General features: G+C 42.8%; 1 protein-coding gene across 1 annotated transcript in view; it reads right to left on the reverse strand.

Annotated features, from left to right (window-relative positions):
- Nucleotides 1–12,908, reverse strand: part of LOC124001135 (synaptosomal-associated protein 25-B-like) — an 87,174-nt gene that overhangs the window by 26,495 nt on the left and 47,771 nt on the right. The window contains exons 2-3 of the mRNA XM_046307715.1: nucleotides 10,180–10,317; nucleotides 4,457–4,498 (exon numbers count right to left, since the gene is read on the reverse strand). Of these exons, the coding sequence (XP_046163671.1) occupies nucleotides 4,457–4,498; nucleotides 10,180–10,251 (114 nt within the window). The 5' untranslated portion in view covers nucleotides 10,252–10,317. The remainder of the gene's footprint in view (nucleotides 1–4,456; nucleotides 4,499–10,179; nucleotides 10,318–12,908) is intronic.

The raw sequence follows: 12,908 nt of genomic DNA on the forward strand, positions 1-12,908 counted from the left end.
GGTAAGGTCAACACATGGTAAGGTCTACACACGGTAAGGTCTACACACGGTAAGGTTAACACACTGTAAGGTCTACACACGGTAAGGTCTACACACGGTAAGGTTTACACACAGTTAGGTCTACACTGTTAGGTCTACACACTGTTAGGTCAACACACGGTAAGGTTAACACACTGTAAGGTCTACACACGGTAAGGTCTACACATGGTAAGGTCTACACACGGTAAGGTCAACACATGGTAAGGTCTACACACGGTAAGGTCTACACACGGTAAGGTTAACACACTGTAAGGTCTACACACGGTAAGGTCTACACACGGTAAGGTCAACACACGGTAAGGTCAACACATGGTAAGGTTTACACACGGTAAGGTTTACACACAGTTAGGTCTACACTGTTAGGTCTACACACTGTTAGGTCTACACACTGTTAGGTCAACACACGGTAAGGTTTACACACGGTAAGGTTTACACACGGTTAGGTCTACACACTGTTAGGTCTACACACTGTTAGGTCAACACACGGTAAGGTTTACACACGGTAAGGTTTACACACGGTTAGGTCTACACACTGTTAGGTCTACACTCGGTTAGGTCTACACACGGTAAGGTCAACACACGGTAAGGTCAACACACGGTAAGGTCTACACACGGTTAGGTCTACACATGGTAAGGTCTACACACGGTAAGGTTTGCACACGGTAAGGTCTACACATGGTAAGGTCTACACACGGTTAGGTCTACACACGGTTAGGTCTACACACAGTAACAAGGTAAGGTCTACACACTGTTAGGTCTACACACTGTTAGGTCTACACACGGTTAGGTCTTCACACGGTAAGGTCTACACACAGTAACAAGGTAAGGTCTACACACTGTTAGGTCTACACACTGTTAGGTCTACACACGGTTAGGTCTTCACACGGTAAGGTTTACACACGGTTAGGTCTACACACAGTAACAAGGTAAGGTCTACACACTGTTAGGTCTACACACTGTTAGGTCTACACACGGTTAGGTCTTCACACGGTAAGGTCTACACACAGTAAGGTCAACACACGGTTAGGTCTACACACGGTAAGGTCTACACACGGTAAGGTCAACACACAGTAAGGTCTACACACGGTTAGGTCTATGTGACAAATAAAGTTTGATTTGATTTGAACAGCGCTGAACAGATACCCTCCCTGCACCGATACTCTTGCCTGATTGTATTAGCCTTGTGTTGAAGATTTCAAAGCCCACACAACATAGGAAGAGCACTTGTTCGACTCTCACCCTGTTAGTGCTCCTGTGCTACAGAGGATCATTGGAAAAGTATTGACCTGGGTGGGTGGGGCGGGTTTCTCAATGCCTCGGTAGCTAAAGTAATATGTTATTTATCACCACAACCCAGCCTCATAGCCGTGAAAGATTTACAATTATAAAAGTGATGTTTTGATGTCAATCTTCAATGTGTGAATGAACAACAATATTGTAACAAAGAACACACTATTCTCGGATTTGTAATAACAAATCAAATCAAGTATTTTTTTTGTCACATGCGCCGAATACAAAAGATGTAGGCTTTACAGTGAAACTGTAACGGTATTCGTCGTCGGAAGATGAGGAATCATCGGACCAAAGCGCAGCATAGAAAGTGAAATTAACAGAAATTAACTACCCACAAAAACCCTGTGGGAAAAATCTACCTAAGTATGGTTCCCAATCAGAGACAACAATAGACACCGGTCCCTGATTGATAACCATACCCAAAATAAAACAAAGAAATACAAAAACAGAGAAAAAGGAACATAGAATGTCCACCCAAATCACACCCTGACCAAACCAAAATAGAGACATAAAAAGATCTAAGGTCAGGGCGTGACAGAAGTGCTGACTTACAGGCTCTAACCAGTAATGCAAAAAAAGGTATTAGGTGAACAATAGTAAAGAACTAAAAACAACAGTAAAAAGACAGGCTATATACAGTAGAGAGGTTATATACAGTAGAGAGGTTATATACAGTAGAGAGGTTATAACAGTAGAGAGGTTATATACAGTAGAGAGGTTATATACAGTAGAGAGGTTATATACAGTAGAGAGGTTATATACAGTAGAGAGGCTATAAAAGTAGAGAGGTTATATACAGTAGAGAGGTTATATACAGGAGAGAGGTTATATACAGTAGAGGGGCTATATACAGTAGAGAGGTTATATATAGAGAGGCTATAAAAGTAGAGAGGTTATATACAGTAGGTTATAACAGTAGAGAGGTTATATACAGTTATATACAGTAGAGAGGTTATATACAGTAGAGAGGTTATATACAGTAGAGGGGCTATATACAGTAGAGAGGTTATATACAGTAGAGGGGCTATATACAGTAGAGGCTATATACAGTAGAGAGGTTATATACAGTAGAGAGGCTATAAAAGTAGAGAGGTTATATACAGTAGAGAGGTTATATACAGTAGAGGTTATATACAGTAGAGAGGTTATATACAGTAGAGAGGTTATATACAGTAGCGAGGCTATAAAATACAGCTATATACAGTAGAGAGGTTATATACAGTAGCGAGGTTATATACAGTAGAGAGGTTATATACAGTAGAGAGGTTATATACAATAGAGAGGTTATATACAGTAGACAGGCTATATACAGTAGAGAGGCTATATACAGTAGAGGGGCTATATACAGTAGAGAGGTTATATACAGTAGAGAGGTTATATACAGTAGAGGGGCTATATACAGTAGAGAGGTTATATACAGTAGAGAGGTTATATACAGTAGAGAGGTTATATACAGTAGAGAGGTTATATACAGTAGAGGGGCTTTATATAGAGGCTATATACAGTAGAGAGGTTATATACAGTAGAGAGGTTATATACAGTAGAGAGGCTATATACAGTAGAGAGGTTATATACAGTAGAGAGGCTATAAAAGTAGAGAGGTTATATACAGTAGAGAGGTTATATACAGTAGAGAGGTTATATACAGTAGAGAGGTTATATACAGTAGAGAGGCTATATACAGTAGAGAGGTTATATACAGTAGAGAGGCTATAAAAGTAGAGAGGTTATATACAGTAGAGAGGTTATATACAGTAGAGAGGTTATATACAGTAGCGAGGTTATATACAGTAGAGAGGTTATATACAGTAGCGAGGCTATAAAAGTAGCGAGGCTATATACAGTAGAGAGGTTATATACAGTAGAGAGGTTATATACAGTAGAGAGGTTATATACAGTAGAGAGGTTATATACAATAGAGAGGTTATATACAGTAGACAGGCTATATACAGTAGAGAGGTTATATACAGTAGAGAGGTTATATACAGTAGAGAGGTTATATACAGTAGAGAGGTTATATACAGTAGAGAGGTTATATACAGTAGGCAGGCTATATACAGTAGAGAGGTTATATACAGTAGAGAGGTTATATACAGTAGAGAGGTTATATACAGTAGAGAGGTTATATACAATAGAGAGGTTATATACAGTAGGCAGGCTATATACAGTAGAGAGGTTATATACAGTAGAGAGGTTATATACAGTAGAGAGGTTATATACAGTAGAGAGGTTATATACAGTAGAGAGGCTATAAAAGTAGCGAGGCTAAATACAGACACCGGCTAGTCAGGCTGATTGAGGCAGTATGTACATGCAGATATGGTTAAAGTGACTGCATATATGACATACAACTCATGCACATAGTCCTTTGATAAACCCCCACCCTTCCCTCGTCAGGGCTTTAGCCTGGTGGAGCGTTACCATATTCATTTAACTAGGCAAGTTAGTTATTAAGAACAAATTCTTATTTACAATGATGGCCTAACCCCCCGGGCCAAACCCGGACGGCGCTGGGCCAATTGTGCGCCTCCCTATTGGACTCCCAATCACCCCCGGATGCGATACAGCTCCAAGCTGTTGGTGAAGAAGCTCAACATACTATATCTAAGAAGATACATTTACAACGACGGCCACACATATTCAATCTATAGAGAGGTCTAGGATTATAGACTGTGTTGGCTGTCCATGGTCCAGCTCTACTTTACAGACAGGCAGGGTGATGTATGTTCCTATATCCCCTAGAAGAGACCATCTGGGGAGTCACATTGAGAGTTACTCATGCATAATACATGCTGGGATATTGGCCCTTCATCCTGCGTCTGTCTATACCGTTTAAAGCACTCAGGAAACAGAGACAGTCACAGATTGACAGTACAAAATCACTACTCAGCCATTTGTCTTCCGGCAATTAGGAGTGATGCTAGTCCCTCAACTGGGCAGAGTCACGCTCTATGATGTGAGGAGATGTGCTATGTACTGTACAATTCATGTAATCAAACCCGCACCAAACTTCTCCATTCACCTTAAAAGGAAATACAGCCGCTTACATTCTATCAGGAAATTAGATCCGTCTCTCAATTTGAATAAGAAAACTGTGGTGTGTGTAATGTTAAAATGACCTTACCTCCTCCACCATGGCCAGCATACGCCGAGTGCTCTCCAGCGACTGTGAAGAGAAAAGACCCATATTAGAGAGTTGTCAGATAAATCTCTTCCCTACTATTGTACCTGGTGATGAATACACCTGGTGATGAACACACCTGGTGATGAATACACCTGGTGATGAATACACCTGGTGATGAATACACCTGGTGATGAACACACCTGGTGATGAACACACCTGGTGATGAATACACCTGGTGATGAACACACCTGGTGATGAACACACCTGGTGATGAATACACCTGGTGATGAATACACCTGGTGATGAACACACCTGGTGATGAACACACCTGGTGATGAATACACCTGGTGATGAATACACCTGGTGATGAACACACCTGGTGATGAACACACCTGGTGATGAATACACCTGGTGATGAACACACCTGGTGATGAACACACCTGGTGATGAACACACCTGGTGATGAATACACCTGGTGATGAACACACCTGGTGATGAACACACCTGGTGATGAATACACCTGGTGATGAACACACCTGGTGATGAACACACCTGGTGATGAATACACCTGGTGATGAATACACCTGGTGATGAATACACATGGTGATGAACACACCTGGTGATGAACACACCTGGTGATGAACACACCTGGTGATGAACACACCTGGTGATGAATACACCTGGTGATGAACACACCTGGTGATGAATACACCTGGTGATGAATACACCTGGTGATGAATACACCTGGTGATGAATACACCTGGTGATGAACACACCTGGTGATGAACACACCTGGTGATGAATACACCTGGTGATGAATACACCTGGTGATGAATACACCTGGTGATGAACACACCTGGTGATGAATACACCTGGTGATGAATACACCTGGTGATGAATACACCTGGTGATGAACACACCTGGTGATGAATACACCTGGTGATGAATACACCTGGTGATGAACACACCTGGTGATGAACACACCTGGTGATGAACACACCTGGTGATGAATACACCTGGTGATGAATACACCTGGTGATGAACACACCTGGTGATGAATACACCTGGTGATGAACACACCTGGTGATGAACACACCTGGTGATGAACACACCTGTAACCAGTGCTGGTGTCAACTCTATTGGAACTCCATTTTCATTCAGTGAACCCATTTCATAAACAAAATAATCATTATATAATACAAAAATTAAATAATAATCAGATCACCTCCTATATAGACAGGGTTAGTATTTCAGCTCTGTACTCCAGCACTTTGGATTTGAAATGATACAATGACTACGAGGTTAATGTGCAGCACTTTGAGGGTATTTTCATCCATATTGGGTGAACCGTTTACAAATTGCAATGCTGGTGTACAGAGCCAAAACAACAACAATTGAGTCACTGTGCCAATATTTGGAGCTCCCGGTCTATAGGAGGATGTATCATTAACATGGATACAGTGAGCTACCAAGTCTTCACATTCCCACTGAATTTATCACATGTTCTCCTCACTCTTCCCTCCCTCCTTTTCCAACAATCTGCTTTTACATAACAATATTTCCCTCTGAATGTCTCCCTTCCTATCTACCGTGCCCCTCCTCAATCTCTCTCTCTATATCTCTTGCACCTCTCTCTATATCTCTTGCACCTCTCTCTCTCTCTCTCTCTCTCTCTCTCTCTCTCTCTCTCTCTCTCTCTCTCTCTCTCTCTCTCTCTCCCTCCCTCCCTCCCTCTAATCTCTCCCCCTCTCCCATCTCCCTCTCTCTCCAGAGCCTGGCTGGATTACATTATCTCTTCATGAATGTTTCATAGGTCCATTTGAGCTATTCTACTATTCTAGCGATCTGAATTAAAGGCTGCGTCCCCACTCCTTAGGAAAGGACAGGCCAGAGAGATGTACAGTTAACACTGTCTAAAACCTCACCCACAGCAAAACCACAGGGACATCGACACAGTAGGACACATAACCATGATAGTTAGTTTATGGCAAATATAATTTCTGGCTGACTAACGGTAGCTGAAAAGCAGGGCTCAATGACAGAGGAGAATAGTGAGAGAATAACAGTGACGTGGATAGCAAGACAACCGAGCCAGGGATTATTAAAGTGAGATTTCTAACACATTGTCAATCTGTGATCAAATGAACCCAAAGACAGTGGGCTACATGCGCCAGTTGTGGAGTACGGGTGAGATATTAGACCTTCTGTTACCGACCTCAGATGCCACACGTTCGCCCTGCGGGGCGACAGACGGGGCAATTATAATAAGGGATCATATTACTCTTTTCTCAAAGACACATGTAGGTCACGAGACAGGAGATGTGATTATATCATATGTTGTCATCTTTTTGACTACCAACCCAGACCAGACCGACGGCCATTTTGGAAAGAATCCTTCCTGTGTCGTGTCAGGTTTCCCCCACTCTAGCAGGCCCAAATACTCAAAGTGGGATTTGTCTGAGAAATCGGTCCATGGCTGGTTGTCTGCTATTTTTTACCTCTGACAGGAAGTCCTAGTCCTGGCGCTACCTCAAAGAATCAACAAAGGTCCTTTCGTAATGTATATAAAGATGAGATCTCTTTCTCTCCATGGAAGCCAAATGGGTATACTGTTAGACAGTGTTCAATTGATACAGTTAAATACATATGGATCAGCCTCAATGAGCTTTATAAAAATTTGAAAAAGTTAAATTGCGATTTACATACACAGATTTGATCTCTTTCTATCCTTGGAAACCAAAACACAGTGCTCAATATAAGGCCAAAGCTGATTGCCATATTGAGTGACCAAGCTGTGTAAACACAGCAGGGTCTGGTTGACTCAGCTTAGCTTAGAGCAATACAGCCAATTTATAGTCAAACAGCACTCAAACGTATTTCTAATTCATGACTTGCAAATCCCCATATAGGCTATCTCCCGTTAGGTATGTATTACAGTGTAGCTAAAGTGGGACAAAATAGCTGATAGGGCTCTGATATGGAACAGATGTCTAGTTGAAGGAGCTCTGAATGTGGAACAGATGTTTAGTTGAAGGAGCTCTGAATGTGGAACAGATGTCTAGTTGAAGGAGCTCTGATGTGGAACAGATGTCTAGTTGAAGGAGCTCTGATATGGAACAGGTGTTTAGTTGAAGGAGCTCTGATACGGAACAGGTGTCTAGTTGAAGGAGCTCTGAATGTGGAGCAGATGTCTAGTTGAAGGAGCTCTGAATGTGGAATAGATGTCTAATTGAAGGAGCTCTGAATGTGGAATAGGTGTCTAGTTGAAGGAGCTCTGATATGGAACAGATGTCTAGTTGAAGGAGCTCTGAATGTGGAATAGATGTCTAATTGAAGGAGCTCTGAATGTGGAATAGGTGTCTAGTTGAAGGAGCTCTGAATGTGGAACAGATGTCTAGTTGAAGGAGCTCTGATAGTTGAAGAAGCTCTGATATGGAACAGATGTCTATTTAAAGGAGCTCTGATGTGGAACAGATGTCTAGTTGAAGGAGCTCTGAATGTGGAACAGATGTCTAGTTGAAGGAGCTCTGAATGTGGAACAGATGTCTAGTTGAAGGAGCTCTGATACGGAACAGATGTCTAGTTGAAGGAGCTCTGATGTGGAACAGATGTCTAGTTGAAGGAGCTATGAATGTGGAATAGATGTCTAATTGAAGGAGCTCTGAATGTGGAATGGTGTCTAGTTGAAGGAGCTCTGAATGTGGAATAGATGTCTAATTGAAGGAGCTCTGAATGTGGAATGGTGTCTAGTTGAAGGAGCTCTGAATGTGGAATAGATGTCTAGTTGAAGGAGCTCTGAATGTGGAATAGATGTCTAATTGAAGGAGCTCTGAATGTGGAACAGGTGTATAGTTGATGGAGCTCTGATGTGGAATAGATGTCTAGTTGATAGAGCTCTGATGTGGAACAGATGTCTAGTTGAAGGAGCTCTGATATGGAACAGATGTCTAGTTGAAGGAGCTCTGATGTGGAATAGATGTCTAGTTGAAGGAGCTATGAATGTGGAATAGATGTCTAATTGAAGGAGCTCTGAATGTGGAACAGATGTCTAGTTGAAGGAGATTTGATGTGGAACAGATGTCTAGTTGAAGGAGCTCTGATGTGGAACAGATGTCTAGTTGAAGGAGATTTGATGTGGAACAGATGTCTAATTGAAGGAGATTTGATGTGGAACAGATGTCTAGTTGAAGGAGATCTGATACGGAACAGATGTCTAGTTGAAGAAGCTCTGAATGTGGAATAGATGCCTAGTTGAAGGAGCTCTAAATGTGGTAAGTCGCTCTGGATAAGAGCGTCTGCTAAATGACTTAAATGTAAATGTAAATGTGAATAGATGTCTAGTTGATAGAGCTCTGATGTGGAACAGGTGTATAGTTGAAGGAGCTCTGAATGTGGAACAGGTGTATAGTTGAAGGAGCTCTGAATGTGGAACAGATGTCTAGTTGAAGGAGCTCTGATACGGAACAGATGTCTAGTTGAAGGAGCTCTGAATGTGGAATAGATGTCTAGTTGAAGGAGCTCTGATGTGGAATAGATGTCTAGTTGAAGGAGCTCTGAATGTGGAATAGATGTCTAGTTGAAGGGGCTCTGATGTGGTTGAAGGAGCTCTGAATGTGGAACAGATGTCTGGTTGAAGGAGCTCTGAATGTGGAACAGATGTCTGGTTGAAGGAGCTCTGAATGTGGAATAGATGTCTAGTTGAAGGGGCTCTGATGTGGTTGAAGGAGCTCTGAATGTGGAATAGATGTCTAGTTGAAGGGGCTCTGATGTGGTTGAAGGAGCTCTGAATGTGGAACAGATGTCTAGTTGAAGGAGCTCTGAATGTGGAACAGATGTCTAGTTGAAGGGGCTCTGATGTGGTTGAAGGAGCTCTGAATGTGGAACAGATGTCTAGTTGAAGGGGCTCTGATGTGGTTGAAGGAGCTCTGAATGTGGAACAGATGTCTGGTTGAAGGAGCTCTGAATGTGGAATAGATGTCTAGTTGAAGGGGCTCTGATGTGGTTGAAGGAGCTCTGAATGTGGAACAGATGTCTGGTTGAAGGAGCTCTGAATGTGGAATAGATGTCTAGTTGAAGGGGCTCTGATACGGAACAGATGTCTGGTTGAAGGAGCTCTGAATGTGGAACAGATGTCTGGTTGAAGGAGCTCTGAATGTGGAACAGATGTCTAGTTGTATGCTTCCGTCTCAGGTGTTCCAAAAAGCATATCAGAGTAGAAATGCTGATCTAGGATCAGGTGCCCCCCTGTCCGTATAATCGTATTCATTTTGATCTTAAATACAATACTGTTCCTAGATCAGCATTTTTACTCTAAGATGCTTTTCAGACATGAGCCCTGATGTGGATCTCATTTGTGTGAATGAAAGGATGACGGTCTACTGTGAGCCGTCACTCACGTGTGAGGTTCGTGTGAGAGGTTTGTGTGAGGAGTGTGCGAGGTTTGTGTGAGGGCCGTGTGTGAGGTTTGTGTGAGGAGTGTGTGAGGTATGTGAGAGGTTTGTGTGAGGAGTGTGTGAGGTTTGTGTGTGAGGTTCGTATGTGAGGTTTGTGTGAGGAGTGTGTGAGATTTGTGTGAGGTTTGTGTGTGAGGTTTGTGTGAGGAGTGTGTGAGGTTTGTGTGAGGTTCGTATGTGAGGTTTGTGTGAGGAGTGTGCGAGAGGTTTGTGTGAGGGGTGTGTGAGAGGTTTGTGTGAGGGATGTGTGAGGTGTGTGTGTGTGTTTACCTCATCGGCTATCTGATCTGCCTTCGCCTGCAGGTTTTCCAGCTCATTGCGCATGTCCGCTTCATCTGCCATGGCTTCTAGGTAGTGAGATGGGCGTCGGCCTCCAAACCACGAGAAGACTGGCTGCTACTGCTAAGACTGAGGAGAGAGAGAGAGAGAGAGAGAGAGAGAGAGAGAGAGAGAGAGAGAGAGAGAGAGAGAGAGAGAGAGAGAGAGAGAGAGAGAGAGAGAGAGACAGAGAGACAGAGACAGAGACAGAGAGACAGAGAGACAGAGACAGAGACAGAGACAGAGAGAGAGAGAGAGAGAGAGAGAGAGAGAGAGAGAGAGAGAGAGAGAGAGAGAGAGAGAGAGAGAGAGAGACAGAGAAAAAGAGACAAAAAAGATAAGTATCAAAGTATCACGTTAGTGCGTTATGGCGATGAACAGAATATTTATTATCCCTTTAGAGTCGCTGCTTAGTGGGGATATGAGAGATCCCAAACAAGTCAAGCTGCATCCGGTATGCAATTCAGATATGGTAGAACAGGACAATTCTTTGATAATGAATCTAGTCTACATAGCATTGTGGATGGCTCAGAGTTCTCAGAGTTCTCATAGTTCTTAGAGTTGACGGAGTTGTCGGAGGTTCTCATAGTTCTCAGAGTTTTCATAGTTCTCAGAGTTCTCATAGTTCTTAGAGTTGACAGAGTTGTCGGAGGTTCTCATAGTTCTCAAAGTTTTCATAGTTCACAGAGTTCTCAGAGTTGTCGGAGTTGTCGGAGTTGTCAGAGTTCTCATAGTTCCCCTAGTTCTGAGTCAAACGAGTTTGCAACCACCTTCACTGAAGCATGGTCTAGATTAGACAGACATACAGACACAGCAGACAAAATCCCTCAAGGTTAGAGTCCTTCCCTATCTCTTTTCTCCTTCTGAACATCTCAAAGAATAATCTGGCCTTAATGGCCACGTACTCACATAGAACTGGCCACCCCTCCGAGCCTGGTTCCTTTCTAGGTTTCTTCCTAGGTTCCTACCTTTCTAGGGAGTTTTTCCTAGCCACCGTGCTTCTACATCTGCATTGCTTGCTGTTTGGTGTTTTAGGCTGGGTTTCTGTTCAGCACTTTGAGACATATGCTGATGTTAAAAGGGCTTTATAAATACAGATGAAGTGGGAAGTTTACACACACCTTAGCCAAATACATTTAAACTCAGTTTTTCACAATCCCTGACATTTAATCCTAAATCCTAGTAAAATGTTCCCTGTCTTAGGTCAGTTAGGATCACCACTTTATTTTAAGAATGTGAAATGTCAGAATAATAGTAGATAGAATGATTTATTCAACCTGTTATTTCTTTCATCACATTCCCAGTGGGTCAGAAGTGTACATAAACTCAATTAGTATTTGGTAGCATTGCCTTTAAATAGTTGAACTTGGGTTAAATGTTTCGGGTTGCCTTCCACAAGCTTCCCACAATAAGTTAGGTACATTTTGGCCAATTCCTCCTGACAGAGCTGGTGTAACTGAGTCAGGTTTGTAGGCCTCCTTGCTTGCACACGCTTTTTCAGTTCTGACCACAAATTTTCTATGGGATTGAGGTCAGGGCTCTGTGATGGCCACTCCAATACCTTGACTTTGTTTTTCTTAAGCTATTTTGCCACAACTTTGGATATATGCTTGGGGTCATTGTCCATTTGGAAGACCCATTTGCGACCAAGCTTTAACTGATTGCTTCAATATAGCCACATCATTTTCCTCACTCGTGAAGCCATCTATCCCTCCTGCAGCACAGCACCCTCACAAACATGATGCTGTCACCCCCGTGCTTCACGGTTGGGATGGTGTTCTTCGGCTTGCAAGCATCCCCCTTTTTCCTCCAAACATTACTATGGTCATTATGGCCAGTTATATTTTTGTTTCATCAGACCAGAGGACATTTCTCCAAAAAGTACGATCTTTGTCCCCATGTGTAGTTGCAAACCGTAGTTTTGGCTTTTTTATGGCGGTTTTGGAGCAGCGGCATCTTCTTTGCTGAAAGGCCTTTCAGGTTATGTCGATATAGGACTTGTTTTACTGTGAATATAGATACGTTTGTACCTGTTTCTTCCAGCATCTTCACAAGGTCCTTTGCTGTTGTTCTCGGATTGATTTGCCCTTTTCGCACAAAATACGTTCATCTCTAGGAGACAGAATCATCTCCTTCCTAAGTGGTATGACGGCTGCGTGGTCCCATGTTGTTTATACTTGCTTACTATTGATTGTACAGATGAACGTGGTACCTTCAGGCATTTGGAAATTGCTCACAAGGATAAACCAGACTTGTGGAGGTATACAATTTTGCTTATTTCTTTTGATTTTCCCGTAATGTCAAGCAAAGAGGCACTGAGTTTGAAGGTAGGCCTTGAAATACATCCACAGGTACACCTCCAATCAACAGGTACACCTCCAATATGTCAATTAGCCTGTCAGAAGCTTCTAAAGCCATGACATCATTTTCCAAGCTGTTTAAAGGCACAGTCAACGTAGTGCATGTAAACTTCTGACCCACTGGAATTGTGATACAGTAAATTATAAGTGAAATAAGGGAGAGAGGAAGGGAGGGAGGGGGAAGGGAGGGAGGGAGGAAGGGAGAGAGAGGTAAGGGAGGGAGAGGGGTAGGGAGGGAGGGAGGTAAGGGAGGGAGGGTAAGGAGGGAGAGGGGTAATGAGGGAGAGGGGTAATGAGGGAGAGAGGAAGGGAGGGAGAGGT

This window comes from Oncorhynchus gorbuscha, linkage group LG17, assembly GCF_021184085.1.
Source record: "Oncorhynchus gorbuscha isolate QuinsamMale2020 ecotype Even-year linkage group LG17, OgorEven_v1.0, whole genome shotgun sequence".
NCBI lineage: Eukaryota > Metazoa > Chordata > Actinopteri > Salmoniformes > Salmonidae > Oncorhynchus > Oncorhynchus gorbuscha.